Source organism: Paramormyrops kingsleyae, chromosome 1 (genome assembly GCF_048594095.1).
Source record: "Paramormyrops kingsleyae isolate MSU_618 chromosome 1, PKINGS_0.4, whole genome shotgun sequence".
NCBI classification, from domain to species: domain Eukaryota; kingdom Metazoa; phylum Chordata; class Actinopteri; order Osteoglossiformes; family Mormyridae; genus Paramormyrops; species Paramormyrops kingsleyae.
In genome coordinates, this window is record NC_132797.1 from 60,967,000 (window position 1) to 60,983,290 (window position 16,291).

The 16,291-nt window shown below is 47.6% G+C and overlaps 1 protein-coding gene across 6 annotated transcripts in view; it reads left to right on the plus strand.

Moving 5' to 3' along the window:
- LOC111842941 (anion exchange protein 3-like) overlaps positions 1-16,291 on the plus strand; it is a 42,755-nt gene that overhangs the window by 13,893 nt on the left and 12,571 nt on the right. For 5 of the 6 annotated variants that reach the window (XM_023810096.2, XM_023810100.2, XM_023810101.2 and 2 more), the window contains exons 3-10: positions 8,366-8,522; positions 9,079-9,356; positions 9,697-9,839; positions 10,661-10,884; positions 12,670-12,818; positions 12,984-13,164; positions 13,251-13,386; positions 13,679-13,844. In XM_023810096.2, coding sequence (XP_023665864.2) covers positions 8,366-8,522; positions 9,079-9,356; positions 9,697-9,839; positions 10,661-10,884; positions 12,670-12,818; positions 12,984-13,164; positions 13,251-13,386; positions 13,679-13,844 — 1,434 coding nt within the window. The remainder of the gene's footprint in view (positions 1-8,365; positions 8,523-9,078; positions 9,357-9,696; positions 9,840-10,660; positions 10,885-12,669; positions 12,819-12,983; positions 13,165-13,250; positions 13,387-13,678; positions 13,845-16,291) is intronic. The other variant, XM_023810099.2, reaches the window with a different exon arrangement.

Below are 16,291 nucleotides of genomic sequence, written 5' to 3' on the forward strand. Positions count from 1 at the left end.
TGACTCAAAGGGAGGAGGGTGAAAAGGGTCCAAAACAATCACCTGATTCAGGTTCCGCACCGAAAGAACCTTAGGCATGAAAGCCGGGTTAGGACGTAGCACAACGCCAGCCCCATCCGGGTTCACACGGAAGCAATCAGCATGCACAGACAGTGCATGAAGCTCCCCAACGCGCTTGGCCGAGGTGATGGCCAGCAAGAAAGCCACCTTCTGAGAAAGCCACTTGAGGTCAATGTTCGCAATGAGCTCAAATGGAGGCTTCAGCAGTGCATCAAGGACAACATTAAGTTGCCATGCAGGCACAGAGGGAAGCCTCCTGGGGCGAAGCCGTTGAACCCCTTTTATGAACTGAATAGACAAGGGGTTAGCACCGAGTGCCTTCCCATCTACTCTCTCATGGCAAGCTGATATCGCTGCAAGAAAGACCTTCAAAGTTGAAGGGGACTTGCCCTGGTCCAACCGTTCCTGCAAAAACTCCAGAACTGAACTCAGGGGGCAGGACCGGGGGCACTCATGCCGCTGTTCACACCAAGTATTGAAAACTTCCCATCTGTAAGAATATAGTGCCCTTGTTGACGGGGCCCTAGCGCACTGCAAAGTCTTTACTACTGCAATGGATAACCCTTGAGCGATAATCCCTCTCAACGGCCAAACCCACAGATTGAGAACGGATGATGTCGGTTGCCACAGCTCCCCCCCTGCTTGAGACAATAGATCCTCCCTCAGCGGGATTTGCCACGGCTTGCCTGAAAGGAGGATCTGAACTTCCGCAAACCAAGTTGCCTGAGGGCGGTGTGGAGCCACCAACAGAACATCCAGGTTCTCCCTCCTTGTCTTCTCCAGCACCGCTGGAATCAGGGAAAGGGGGGGGGAAGGCATACAGAAGACCCTTGGGCCATTCGTGTGCCAGAGCGTCCACCCCTAGAGGTGCGTCGTCTTGGCTTAAGGAGAACCAAAGCAGGCAGTGTGTGGACTCCCTTGAGGCGAAAAGATCGACGTGTGCCTTCCCAAAACGAGCCCAAATCAGACACACTGTGGCTGGGTGCAGTCTCCATTCGCTTGGGTGTGGCTTGCCTCTTGACAACAGATCTGCTGCGGAATTCAGAGCGCCTGGCAAGTGGACTGCTCTGACCGAGCAAAAACGGGTGTCTGCCCAAAGGAGGAGTTCCCGGGCTACGCTGTGCAAGGCCTGAGACCTCAGACCTCCCTGGCGATTTATGTAAGCTATCGCTGACATATTGTCCGTCCGAATTAGCACATGCTTGTTCTGAAGCACTGTTAAGAAATGACGGAGAGCGAGATATATTGTTCTCAGCTCGAGGACATTGATATGGGCTGTGTCCCACGGTGGATGCCAGACTCCCCGGGCTCCCACACCATTCCAGACTGCCCCCCAACCTGACAGGGAAGCGTCTGTGGTCAGAACTTCGCGGCGGTAGATTCTGCCTAACCGCACACCTGTGTACAGATTCCGGGACATGTTCCACCATCGGAGAGCTCTTAAGCACACAGGTGTTAGAGCGACATATTTGTTCCTGTCCCACACAGGGTGGAGCGTCCTGGACAGATACCATTTCTGCACTGGCCTCATGTGTAGAAGGCCAAGGCGCACCACCTGGGAAGCAGCAGCCATTAGGCCCAAAAGCCTTTGACACTGGTAGGCCCGAACACTGCTCCGTCCCAGAAACTGTGAGAGGCAATGCCGTAGGTTGACAACTCTGTGGTCTGAGAGACCTGCTAACATGGCAGCCGAGTCCAGCTTTACTCCAAGGAAGGTGATTTGTTGCGATGGAGTCAGCTGGCCCTTCTCTGAATTGAGAGACAGGCCCAACTGCTGTAAGTGGTCTACCACCACCGATGTGACCAGCACCGCTTGCTGTCTCGACGGCGAACATATCAGCCAGTCGTCCAAATAATTGAGCACCCTGATGCCCTTCTGGCGCAGCGGGCTCAAGGCTGCGTCCATGCACTTTGTAAAAGTGCGTGGCGATAGAGACAGGCCAAAGGGAAGAACATTGAACACGAAGGCTCTGTCCTTTAGCGCAAACCGGAGAAATTGTCGATGATCGGGGTGGACTGAGATGTGAAAGTAGGCATCTCTGAGGTCTATGCTTGTGAACCAATCCCCCGCCTGGATAGACTGAAGGATCTGCGTCAGTGATAACATCTTGAAACGCAGTGGTCTTAAGTAAAGGTTCAGTGGCCTCAGGTCCAGTATTGGGCGAAACCCACCATCCCGTTTTGGAACCAGAAAATAGCTTGAATAAAAGCCACTCAGCCGTTCGCTGTGATTTACCTCCCTTATTGCCCCTTTCATTAACAGAGTATTTATCTCCTCTTGGAGGGCCAGCTGCCGCTTTGGGATTGGCTGTTGAGAAACCAAAGTGCCCTTGAACAAGGGCGGACGGCGCCTGAACTGCAGCCGGTAACCAAACTTTATTGTTGAAAGTACCCAAGGACCGGGAGAACAAGTTTCCCACACCAGTATCTGAGTGTGGGAGAAGGCATGAGGATGAGCCCCTCGAATGTCAGGAAGAGGGCTGCGGAGCAGTCGGATGAGCAGCGCGAGGTCTGTGGCTGCCACGCTGTCGAGGCCTAGCAAGAGTCCCAGGGCGGCGGCTTACCGTAGCAGAGGCATGCACAGGTTGTCTCTGCACATTCACCGGCATATTGGGACGGCCCCTTGAAGAGGGCAATGTGGGGTTATGTGTATAGCCCCAGCCTGGTCGTTGGCGTTTTGGTGGCGGAGGTCTTGGCATCAACTGTTCCCATTCCCTCTTGGATTCCCTAGATTCCTTGGCCCGGCGAAGCATGTCAACCGCTCCAGGGCCAAAGGTGAAACCAGGGGTAAGAGGCAGCTTCATGAGCGTGTTCCTGTCCGGCTCAGGAAGCTTTGACTGAGCCAGCCACAGGTGTCTTCGTGCCATCCACAGTGATGCAATGGACCTTCCACTGGAGTGCGCCGCACCCCTGGCGAGGTGCACCAGTATCTCAGATACCTTTCTTAGCTCCTCTACCACTTCCTGAGCGGGAGCAGCAGAGAGGTCATCAATGAGCTCCATTTGATACAGCGTGAGCACGGATGTTGTGTTCATGAGGCATGCTCCGAAGGCTGTATTGTAGAACGTTTTCTTTAACCATTTATCAGTGGCGCGACACTGTTTATTTGGGCATGAAGGATTCTTCCCCACAAGAGCTGTGGGAGGGAGAACGAGAGCAGCAATAGAGTCATCCATCGCCGGATAAGCACCAAAACCTATCTCATCCGCTCCCTGGATGTTGGCAAACTGCGCCCACTGTCTCATAGGCGGGTTAGCTACCTCCGGGTGCTCCCATACAGATGTCATTTCCCTAGCAAAGTCTGGGAGAACAGGGAGAGAACATGGCTTATTCATTGCCTCTCTCTTCCTATCGAACCGAGAAGGCTGGGTTTCAGTTGCCGTAGGCATATCTACATGGAGACGTTTAGTGGCCCTACACATCAGGGCAAAGAATTCGTCCCCAGAGAGAGCACCAGATGTCTCAGATGGAGCAGACCACAGGGAAGAGCCATGACCTGAGCTCAAATCAGAAGGGTGAGGAGATGTTGCTAAGTCGCCCATATATTCACCATCCAGGTTACCAGATGCCATCACTGATAGCAGCTCCGCGTCATCATCAGCAGCCTGGGAAACCAGCTGCCGAGATGAAGATGCTTCACCAGAGTGCCCTGATGGGACTGTGTGTCGCTCAGTGAGTTGCTGCATCATCCACTGCTGGCTAGATGCCAAAGATGAAACCTCTTTCACCAGAGAGGCCATTGTATTGGCGAGAGCGTCATAGGCCTCATGTTTCCTCTTTCTGTGTTTTTTGCCTGAAGTTGGCGGATCAGTGCCCGTCACTTCGTGGGCACGCGACTCCTGAGAAGCGGGCTGAGACGGCGGCTGTGAACTCATCTCGGACGACTCCCGGGAAGATGTAGACACCTTGTCCCCCCTAACTTTATTTACCCTACTCAATAGAGTACGTGCAGAGAAAGGAAGACAGTTTGGGCAGCTGGAAGGGTCTGCCTTCGAGGCAATCGCATGCTCCGGGCCCAGACATGTTACACAAAGAGTATGACCATCTTCCACTGGCATTCTGCTTTTGCAGTTAGAGCAGTTGTGAAATCCAGGCATGATAGCCTAATGGCAAACAACAATTCTTCATATAATGTATATATATATATATATATATATCTGAATGCAGAATGATTCCAGATATTAAGCCAGTAGCACCACTAGAATGGTACCAGATATGGTACCAACAGAGCTACAATGCAATGGTACCAGAGACTGTACCAGCACACCACACAATGGCACCAGGTGTGGTGCTAGCAACAAGAGTGACAAGAGATGCAGCCAGAGAGATTTCTCTAGGTTCTCTTCTTTGTCAAATGGGCTAACAAGCCAGGCGAATGACTCACTCGACAGAGTGAGAATCGCGGCAGTCCACTCTACGGGAGAATTAGCTCCACAGCGGTACCAGTAAGCCACATAATGGCACCAGATATGGTGCCAGCAGCAATTTCAAGAGACACAGCCAGAAAACGCTTCTGGGTTCTCTTTTCTCCCTTCTATGCAAAAACGTCCAAAAACATAAATCAACTTACGCAGAAACGTACCGTTAGATCTCCGTTCGGGGAGACATGTACGCACCGAATAGCTGAGCAAAATATCCTCCGTTACGGGAGAATAAACTTTACCTTACTAAGCGGCGATAGCTAACTTATAAGGTAGTGCGATCAAAGTAGCGAACTATAGCCTGGAGAGGAGTAACAACAGTTACCGGCTCTCAGACAGTAGACTGTCAATAGGCACCTCGCTAGCAGAGATCAAGTCTTACCTTATCAGATCGCGTGAGGGATTAAAAGAGGACGATCGTGTGCCACGCTCACAGTTATATCCAGTGACGTGCACACTCACATGTAAGTAATGTTTTGTTATAGGTCTACCTCAGAACTCGCGCATGCGCGGATTATATTCCAGCCCTCTGGGCTAGCCGTCTGGCAGCCTTTCTTGAGTGAAACAGAACTCAAATTTCTTAAAAGTCGAACCAACCAGTTTGAAAAAAAATTACCTAGAACTCGATCTGAATCTCAGAAGTCGAACCGTGAACACCGATCTAAGATAACTTGTAGGCACTGGGAAATGAGTTGCAGCATGTCTCTCAGCGGAAACAAAGGGTAATCCTTCAGTCTCAGCCTCGCATTCGCTGTGATTGCATCGTGCATGTTTACACTAGCTGAATACATATATATAGACAGTAAAAATACATTTAGACAATGATAGTCAATAACAGTAATTATATTATTATATAATACATTTAAAAACAAAGATTTCTTATTAATTATTTTAATATTAATAACAAACCATTAATACATTTAATAATAATAATATTGTCGTGCTGAATGGGGATGGAACGGAGACAAAGGCGCAGATGTCAGGGTATCGGGGAATACGGGGTTTAATTACATGTAAGGCAGGCAAAACGCATATGGACAATACAATGACCGGACTGGTGAAACAAACTGAAACACAGACTAAATACAGAGTACTAATGACAACAACCAGAAACAGCCGATCACACGGGAATTATACACGAGGTTAACGAGGGGGCGTGGCACACGGAAGGAGCAGATGATTGGGGTGGGACACATTGTTTTTTTATTTTATTTTACACATTGTTTGGATACATTTATTTTCTTACTTTACAAATTACTATTTTGATAAATGTGCTTAGATGTGTTTAGTACAGTATATGCTCTTCTTGTTTTATCCTGTTCATTTTGTGTTTAAATGCAAAAAAAAAACATATGTAGGTGTAATTTTTTGGGGCCGAGAACCAATTAATTGGTTTTCCATTATTTCTCATGGGGAAAATTCGATCAGAACTCAAATTTTTTAGGATTCCATCTGGAGTTCTGAACGGATTAAGTTCGAGTTCTGAGGTACCACTTTATTAGGGGGGCGCCCCGCCCCCCCAACGGATATATAAATAAAAGAAATGTTCTGATGTTTAGTTCAGCTGTTATATTGAAGAAACACATGAACACCATGAATCATGTCGGTGTCCGTTCTGCCTCCCCCCCAAGCTGTAAACCTAGGGGAAACACTGCATGCCACTGATCCAGTCTGTCAGAGACCTCTTCACAATTACATTGTCTGTGTCCTGTTTGTCACACGATCATTTTACTTATGCCTTCTGTTAAAGTAATCATTTCTGTTATACCGTTACTCTCATAATTTCTTTTGCATTGTTACTCTCCTCATTTCTGTTACACCGTCCATCTCATTATGTCTGTTATGTTTCCTCTCATCATTTCTGTTACACTATTACTCTCATCACGTCTGGCACACTGTTTACTCTTATCATTTATGTTATCCTCATCATTGCTGACACTGCTTATCTTTGATGTACACAGCCAGTGTGCACCTGCAGTGGGATAAGTTTTGTTTTTAAGTGTTTTGGGAACAAGAGCATGTGTCCCTTATCCAGTTTGAGCTATAGTCTTTGGGTGAATACTCTGCATTTATGATGAGTCATGCACTTCCTGCGTTTTCCTGTGTATTTCCTGTTGTTATGGTGCTCTCCTGGGAGGGCTGTGCAGTCAGCTGTCTCTGGGAGCAGGATGGGTCCCTGGGAACACAGCTGCTTAATGACATGGTGTCAATGTTTACCAGCTGGGGGCGACAGGCAGTTGCTTGGCATTGGCATTGTTTTGCGCATAGCTGCATGACTCATCGTAAGGCTGCACTGTGGGGTGTCTGCGCGGAGGGTGGGGGGTTGCTCCTGTATGCTTCCTTCACTGTTGTTGCCTCCCTGTGCTCATGGGAACTGGGCTTGTGCAGCACATCTGGAATTCTGGAGGCAACTGTTGGCATGATGATGACACTTGGCGGCCACCTGACACCCCAGAGACACCGAGTGTATCAAAAGAATGCAGCCCTGCCTCAATGCCCTGGGTTCGACTGGGTGACGCCATTTGCTCCCTTGGGAACTGCAGACGGTGTGGGGTCTGACCACAGTTCACAGTGATGCCTTTCATGGAGACTGGGAGAGACCAGCCCTTTGCCTGTGTGTTTATCTACATGTTTCGGAAGGGAGATGTCATCTGCACAGTGGTGCGCAATTACTAGCCAACGTCATTCTGTCCCCTGTCCCTTTTATGAGTTGCACAGTGACTGTGAGGATTAGCTGGAAAATGGCATTTTTAGGAAATCTGTCTTTACATGTCCCACTACAGTCATGGTAGAGTCAGAATTGGTCCATACTAAAGAGAGTGAGGCAGGAGAAACAGAGACACACAGAGGAAGAAAGCTAGAGAGAGGCGGGGAGAAACAGAGACAGAAAAAGGAAGAGAGAGACAGAAAGAGAGAGGCACAGAGAAACAGAGACAGAGGAAGAAAGTGAGAGAGAGATAGGGAGAGCAAGAGAGAGAGCATAACATTGCACCACATTTGTCAGAAACACCAAAGATTGAGGATAGATAGTACCCCTAGCCATTACTAAGACATTCATGTGGGAGATTCCTGCAATATGGATTATGTGGTGGGAGTGTCTGGATAGGCGTGGCTTCCTAGCAATGCAGCCTCAGTGTGAGCCAATGGGTAATGAGATGAGGAAAACCACCCCTTGCTGACACAGAGACAGGTCTTCACCGATCAAGTGTGTTCGCGGAGCTCTGAATCAGGTGGTGGTGGTGAGGGGTGGATACACATTGGAGTAGCCAATGGCATAACACACACAAAGAGGACCTTAAGGAGTCCCTTTAGTGCAGGGTCCGGCCCAGAGTCATCGTTTCCTGCTCCTTCACGTCCCGCCATCTGCTGTTTTAATTATCTGGCAGCATTTAAAGAATCAAACCAACCAGTCTTGTCCAGACTTTCATAGTGCTGGGTGGGCTTGGTAGGCAGCTGTAGGTTTGACCTCTGGGGAGGGGAGCCAGTGCTGTGAATAGAGCAAATTTGAGGATGGCTGTCAGATGCTTTGACCAGTTGTTGTTTTTAGTACCAAATTACAGATTAGCTCTGTAAAAGTGGTTTGGAAAATGTATGGATATTTACTGCCCCCACTGGTGAACTTTAACCCCCTGGTTGGTTGTTTATGGTGCCAAACATAACTTACTGGCTGCTTTAGATCCCCCTCTTCCTATGGGAGAAGATTGCCACTCCCTGTGCAGCTTTGTTTATAAACCATTGGCCTGGCTTATTCAAAACATTTACTGCTTCATTATCTGTTCTTGTTTATATCTGTAACTATCTGCACACTGCACCGTTAACAGGAAGCACTAGCTGTGATTTTCACACTCTTTAAGCTTGTTGACCGTGCCCCCCTGCTCTTGCAGGTTCTGCCAAATGAGGAGAAAGGCTCCCATGATGGCTCCGAGGAGGAGGCCTGGGAAAAGGCCCTGTCTGTGGAGAGGTTTGGTGACATCATAGCCAAGCCAGTCGCTGCCAACGTGGAGAAGATGGGCCGCAGTTACGGAGAGAGAGACTTCGAGTGTGAGTTTTTCCCACCATGGAGGGTTTTGCCGTGCATTGCTTAGCTCCCAGATAATCAGGTGAGCCAAAGAACAGAGGTATCTTATGGCTTGAGGCTGTAGATTAAGCCTGTAGGGTAGCTTTATACCTCTGGAGATTCTCCATCCCTACAAGTAAGGTGAATTTTTCCTTATTTATGTGTTTCTGTGGCCCTGTCTTTTTACATATGGATGTGTCAATGACTGTTTTTTGCATGCAAACAGTAAACTGTGTCTACTGTTAACACAAGGACAGTGACAACATTTTCATCTGCACAGTGGTGCGCAATCACTAGCCAACGTCATTCTGTCCCCTGTCCCTTTTATGAGTCACACTACGACTGTGAGGATTAGCTGGAAAATGGCATTTTTAGGAAATCTAAAGGCATTTTGTAATTATCCGTCACACTGCACCACTGTGAACCTGTATGAATGCTGTCTGTAAACTTCGGGCTCCTGGTGTGGACAGTGTCAGTAGTGTGGGGAAGGGAAGGGCAGCAACCTGCTCGACTGACCAACACCACCCTCCCCTCCCACAGACCACCGACACACTTTCCACCACACCCACCACCCTCTCTCCACCCACCTGCCTCCACCCACACGCGTCCGCAAGCGTGCTCTCGGTACGGACCGCCGTCGGAAGAAGAAACGCAAAAAAAAGAGGACGTCCGTGCCTCCCTCAGAGGTCACGCCCACTATCCATGAGGTGGATGAGGAGGAAGAGTCAGATGCTGAAGGGCGGGGCCAGGTGTCCAGGCCCACTGAGCGAGCAGACTGTGACATAGAGGTGGGTTGGGGAGAAGGAACCATTAGGAAGGTCAGTCCTGGTCCCTTCCTACTTTGCACACTTATATTGAAAACTCCATTTATTATTTGAAATGCTGTTAACGAACTAGAATATGCTGTCTACATCCATCCTTTTAAAGGTTATTGCTTGAATGTTACAGAATATATAATTGGCAGGACCCCTTGTGTGAAGGAACAAACACTATTTTAATTTCTAAATCATGTGCCTTTTTAGTGACTCAAAGTGGAATTTGGAGGGCGCATTTTTAAAGAACACAAAGTGAACTTTGGAGGCCACACTTCTAAAGTAGACTTGAAGTAGACTTCCGAGGGTCCACTTTTAAAGCAGATTGGACTTTCCTTTTTTGCAGAGTCGCGGAGAGCAGCACTTTGCCCTACCCCTCCCACTTGCCAGCTTCCACATAGAAAGTGAGTGCCCCCCACTAGCAGAAGATGTGCCTGCTTACATGATCCTGGAAGAAAGAGACGAGGCGTCACAGGAAGCTTCAAGCAGGTAGGGCCTCAGCGGTAATGGTATACCCAGGGAAAAGATGTTTGGCAGATCTGTCAGATCCTTGGGCAGATGGATCAGACAGAACCAGCCAATGCAACATGGCTTCTTGCTCAAACACGTGCTTTCTTGGTTTATTAAAACATAACAGGCAAGCAGGAGAAGAAGTCCTTCCTAGATTAGACTGGTTTCAGAATCTGGAGCTAGTATTCTTATCACATTTGACTGTTTTCTATGATGCAATACAGCTGGAGTGCAGCTGCGTTACAGCTGCGTCTCCACAGTTTTTGTCGTCATGTTGCGATGAAGCAAACAAGCAGATGGTCGGCCTCTTATTACAAACAATTTCCTTTGGTATATTAAAAGTGTTCTGATTCTGATTTATGGGGCAGTTTGTACCGAAGGAGCATGAAATGCGGAAAGCTGTGAGAGAGAACAGCTTCACCCAAAACATGTGGGTATCTGAAGATGGTGCAGTGCTCCTCGTGCCCTGTCCCTGAACCCTACCCACTTCATGAGCGCAAATGATATTTAGGGCATAAAAAATTGGTGCTGGCTCTTTTTCTGGAGAGCTTTTAAGGGTCCTGGGTCCTCCATAAGTGAATCCTATACACAACATAGGCAGCCTCTATGGGCGCTATCTTCTGAGGGAGCACCAACTTAGAAGTCACATGGGCTTCAATCATCCCTGATCACACTGCCAGTCCAGAAATTACAACACTGCCAGTGACCACACTTCCAGTCAGTCAGTGACAGGACTTTCAATGTTCGGACTGCCATCCCCAGTGAGCACACCCATTTGGTGAAGCTGCCATTACCTGCAGGTTCTCCAGCACCCCTGAGCCACCCAGTGCCCTCACCCGAGCCTGGTTCCGGAGGAAGTCCATTCACCGGCTGGCAGGGGCACAGCGTGCGAGCTATGACCTGCGGGAGCGGATCTGCATTGGCAGCATGACTACCGCAGGGGGGGGTGCCGTCTACCACAAGGTACCCACTGACGAGGCGGAGGCCCAGATGCTGGCCAGCGCTGACCTGGACGACATGAAGAGTAAGAACCTCTTCCGACACATGCTGGAACCAGATGGAGCATGGCACAGGAGTATTCCCTCTGTTCTGTAGCCAGTTCCAGAATGAACACAGTGCGGTACTGTTCCCTCTCTATTACAGCCAGATCCAGAACAAGTGCAGAGTGGTCCTGTTGCATCGTGCAATTCTGTTTCCTCTGTTTTACAGCCAGATTCAAAATGAGCATGGTATGGTCCTACTCCCTCTGTTTCATAGTCTGGTCCAGAATGAGCACTGCACAGTAATGTTCCCTCTGTCAGGGCATGTTTTTCAGCTGGCTCTTGTCACACTGCTTCTGTAGGGTCTTGTTTTAGTTAGTAACAGTGATGACGAGAAACTGAAGTTGTCAGGTCCAATGCCAGTGATCCTCGGACAAGGATCCCTCTGGGGAGGTGCTGCACAAGGGCCTGAGGGCTGTATCCACACACTTTGTGATGGCGAAATGAAGCCAGGGCAGGCAAAGTGCTGTGGATGGGATTCCACTGATTTACACAATGTAATATAACTATGTGTATTAATAATGACAGTCCATAGGAAATGTCTATAGATGCTGACTGATGGTACCATGGGAATGAAGCTTTTGATGGCTTTTGCCATTCAGCTCTCTTCCACAAATCAGCACCCTGGGACAATGACAGGAGCCCCTACGCGTCCTATTCTGGAAGTGGGGAGGGTCCCTGGGCTTTAATTAAAGCTGCTTTTCTAATTGATCACAGGCCCCCCAGTTGCTGGCCCATCCTGAGCACAGCAGAGGTGGCAGTGAACTCCCATTAAATGGCCAGCACTCACAGTCACAGTCCATACTGGATTTTCTTTTTTTTGGGAAGCTGCAGTTGGTTGTGTTCAGTTAATGAACTGGACCATCCCAGCTGATACAATCCATTTGAAAGGGCAGCATGTTGATCACACATAAATTAATGTTCATTAGCCAAGTGTGTGAATAAAACAGCTTCCTAATGGTGATGTTATGTCATCAGTGTGAATAGTGTGTCATCTACAGTATATAGTAAATAATGTGTATTATCTCTATGATGACAGGCGTAACCTCACAGATCAACATTCCTTCAGCTCATCCACAGTTTGGGAGCCATCCCTAAAAATGGGGCTTGGCTAACATAGAGCCTCTCCTAATTTGCTGTGATTTTTAAATAGCAATTGTATCGTTAATACATTTGGGCGATAGGGAAACTGATCTGTTGCATCAGCATTGTGTCTGTTGTCATCAGTTTGGGCATAGGGTTCCATGTTGCAGACTTATGAATCAGCTGTGGCTTTTAACCAGCGAGTTCAAGGCCATGTCCAGATCTGTGTACCTATCTCCCAGATGATTAATGGCTCCATCAGGTGTTTTGTCAGCTGAGTCACTGACTCCAGAGCATCCAGTGTTCCAGAGAGGCCACCTCCAAGCTGTGATTGAAGAAGATGCTAACTGATAAAGCTGGGTGCTGCCAAGGGATATGCCGCTCCTGTTCTTCTTTAGGGTGACGACCTCATAACATATTTGTCAAGTCACAAGCCAGCAGAAAATGCCAAAAGGCCTCCTCTTGTGGTTGCCATAACAACAGAATGGTAAAATGCCATTGGGGGAAAGGAGCTAAAAGGCTTTTGAGGATAAACTAGTGCGTATCTAATTGATATGTTCTATTAATAGATAGTATTGTCAGACATGTTCCTTTATTTCTGATACTTGGCTGCCTGATGAAAGGTGCTCTGTGGTATACCCCTCTGGCCCCTGGTCATGTCTGTTCTCCCACTCTATTATGGCAAGGTCATCGCTTTGAGGACAACCCAGGAGTCCGGCGTCACTTGGTGAAGAAGCAGTCTCGTAGCCAAGTTTCTCGGACTAACAACAGCTCGCCCTCCCATCTGCTATCCAGCCTGAGTAAGAGGAGGAAATCGGACAGGAAAACCCATGAGGTGAGAGGGTGGGTGAGGGTCATCCTCCAGGCTGAGCTGTGGCCTGACAGGCATTCATAGTCAGCCAGCTGGTGAAGGTGCATCTCTAGGAATTCTGAATTCACTCTGCATCTGTTTGTGCCTGTCTGTCTGTATCTGTGCATGTGGGTCTGCGTCTGGGGCCAGGTCTTTGTGGAGCTGAATGAACTGATGATGGACAAAGACCAGGAGCTGCACTGGAAGGAAACGGCACGCTGGATAAAGTTTGAGGAAGATGTAGAAGAGGAGACGGAGCGCTGGGGCAAGCCGCATGTGGCTTCGCTGACCTTCCGAAGCCTGCTTGAGCTGCGTAGGACCATTGCTCATGGTGAGACAGGGCGGCAACCCTCTTTGCTACCCTACGCTAAGCTGGAATCATGCTGAAGTGTCTGCAATCCCCATAAACCACCACAGGTGCTGTGCTGTTGGACCTGGACCAGACAACATTACCCGGTATTGCCCACCTGGTGGTGGAGACCATGATCATCACCGACCAGATCAGGGCAGTGGATCGACCCAATATGCTCAGAGTCTTGCTGCTCAAACACAGGTGAGTGAGAACATGGTGAGTGGATGGATCCATAAGCCACAAACCACACATCAGTCTGCCCCCTAACTAATAAGGTGCTCAGGAGCATTGTAAAGTCCAATTGGCATGGTAATCAAGCTACATTATCACTCGCCACAGAATAGCTGGCACGTAGAGCACTAAGGGTGGGTGTGCCTGTGCTTCAACTGTACTGCATTTGTGTTTGAGGCATGGGTAGACAGTGGCTGTGGCTTCCAGCTACAACACTTCAGTGATGATGCCCTTAGACATCCACACTCCCTTTCTTTCCCAGCCACCCCAACGACGAAAAGGATGGGTTCTTTCCCCGCCATCCCTCAGTCCACAGTATGGGCAGCTTCCACCGCAACCACAACCAACTTCCTGACACCAGCCTGCCCCTGGTGACTGAAGACCACGCCGACTCCCATGGCAGAAAATCCCCAGAAGCTGACAAAGAGGTATTTGTGAGCTTATTTGTGACTTGCCTGCCAACTGGTTTCGTGTGTATGTTAGGTGTGGAATGAAGTACACACATTCATGGCCATTAATGTACAGCAGCACTTGCTAATGTACCAGGCAGCAGGTTAGCGTATCAGGTATGGAAGTAAATTAATGACAAAAGTTGTTGATGAAAAAAAACACGTTGAATTACACTTATCGAATAAAAACGCATTGCATTAATGACGCTTTGAATTTTTGGGGACTGTAATTTAATATGTGCATACATTTAAACATTGAACATTTCAACTGAAAACATTTCAATCATAATTTCATTGCTTAAATACTCAGTACAAAAATATTCGGCTTCCAAAATTCAGTTCCAAAAGATACGTATTTTAAAGTGCATGTTTATAGTTCATTTAATTTCGCCTCAAAATAAATTTCAAAAGAACAAATTCAGTTGAAAATATTCCATGTGTTTTATTCGCATCTTTATTATTCAAGCAGTAACATTCAATCCTCTTATTTCTGCTTTACAATATTCAGTCCCGTTATTTTCGCTGTTTCAAATACGCTGCCACAATTTCAGTGGTTTAAAATACAATCCGAAATTCAACCCTCTACATCCGGGACTAGCAGGATGAGCTATAGATTGCCGATAGAGTTCTCTTCGGGAACCGCGACCAAAATGGAGCAAGCGATCAGTACAAGTACTGATTGACTTGGCAGCAGATTTTTGTTGATTGTGTTATTTATGTTTCTTGTCGTTTACTGGTCAATACGAAAACTTATTGGGATGGGATAGTAGTGGACTTGGGGACTGACAGGTGCGCGATGTCGGCGGTGACACCAGAAGGGTCCTTAATAGCACTTTGCTAGCTTGCAAGGGGAACAGGGGGATAGTAGTCGACTTGGTGACTGACAAGTCCGTGATGTCGGCGATGACACCAGAAGGGACCATAATAGCACTTTGCTAGCTTGCAAGGGGAACAGGGGGATAGTCGTCGACTTGGGGACTGACAGGTCCGTGACGTCGGCGATGACACCAGAAGGGACCTTAATAGCACTTTGAAAGTATGATATGCCTAATTAATAAAGGAAAAGACGGTGACAATGAAACGGCATCGGACAGGGCTGGGCCGTGAAATATCGCGTCGTGTTTATGAACATTCATATCGTCATCAGTGTATAATATCGTGCTAAACATTTGTTTTCTTACATAATAGTTATAATGCACTATTTATACAAATTCCATCAAGGTATAAGTCAGTTGCTGGCACCCTTGCCATTATACCTGTTGCCAGCAGCTTTCATAACTGACTGTCAATATCATAAATTTATCACGCTGATTTAAACTCTTGGGTGTGTAAACCTTGTAGTTGCCCGCAGGCATCTTACGTTAGAAAGATAAGTTTGGTGATAATTAATGCAACTAGCGAATTACTTACATAAAAACCTACTAGTTGGGGTTGCAATAAGTTATCGTATTGACCAGTAAACGACAAGAAACATAAATAACACAATCAACAAAAATCTGCTGCCAAGTCAATCAGTACTTGTACTGATCGCTTGCTCCATTTTGATCGCGGTTCCCGAAGAGAACTCTATCGGCAATCTATGGCTCATCCTGCTAGTCCCGGATGTAGAGGGTTGAATTTCGGATCGTATTTTAAACCACTGAAATTGTGGTAGCGTATTTGAAACAGTAAAATAACGGGACTGAATATTGCAGACATCCCAACCTGCAAAAACTCATTTCAGGGAGGTCCCCCCCCCCCCGCCAAGAAGGGAAATTACTTTATTTCACACAAGAGAATTTCTACATTGGCCATATGTATAATTTTTTGTTAATTAATTTTTTATAGTCAGCACACTAAATTTCGAAGGCTCCACTGAACCGATAACTTCGGTCCTCGAGAAGTTAAATAAAAGCCCGCCCGCACTGAAATCTGATTGGCTTATTTTGCTAAGTAGACCAATCAGGATGCTGTCTGTCTAGCACGGGCTACATGAACAGGCACACACGCAGGGATCCATATACGCACGCTCTCTCTCTCTCTCTCATTCCGTCGTGCGCGCGATTTTCTCAAGTGCGCGATGGACACGTTACTGTGTCGCGCGCATGCTCTTGTGTACTTGCTCTAGTTTCCGGGACATTTTATTCAATTTGCGGGCATCAGGGAGCCGCTATCAAATATGCGGGAGACTCCCGGAACTTCCGGGAGACTTGGGATGTCTGATATTGTAAAGCAGAAATAAGAGGACTGAATGTTACTGCTTGAATAATAAAGATGCGAATAAAACACATGGAATATTTTCAACTGAATTTGTTCTTTTGAAATTTATTTTGAGGCGAAATTAAATTAACTATAATATAGGTATGTTACAATCCACGGGAATCTCGGCCGCCATTTTGTACGATCGCCACTGCTATGCGATATAGGTGCATCACAGGGTAACCCCA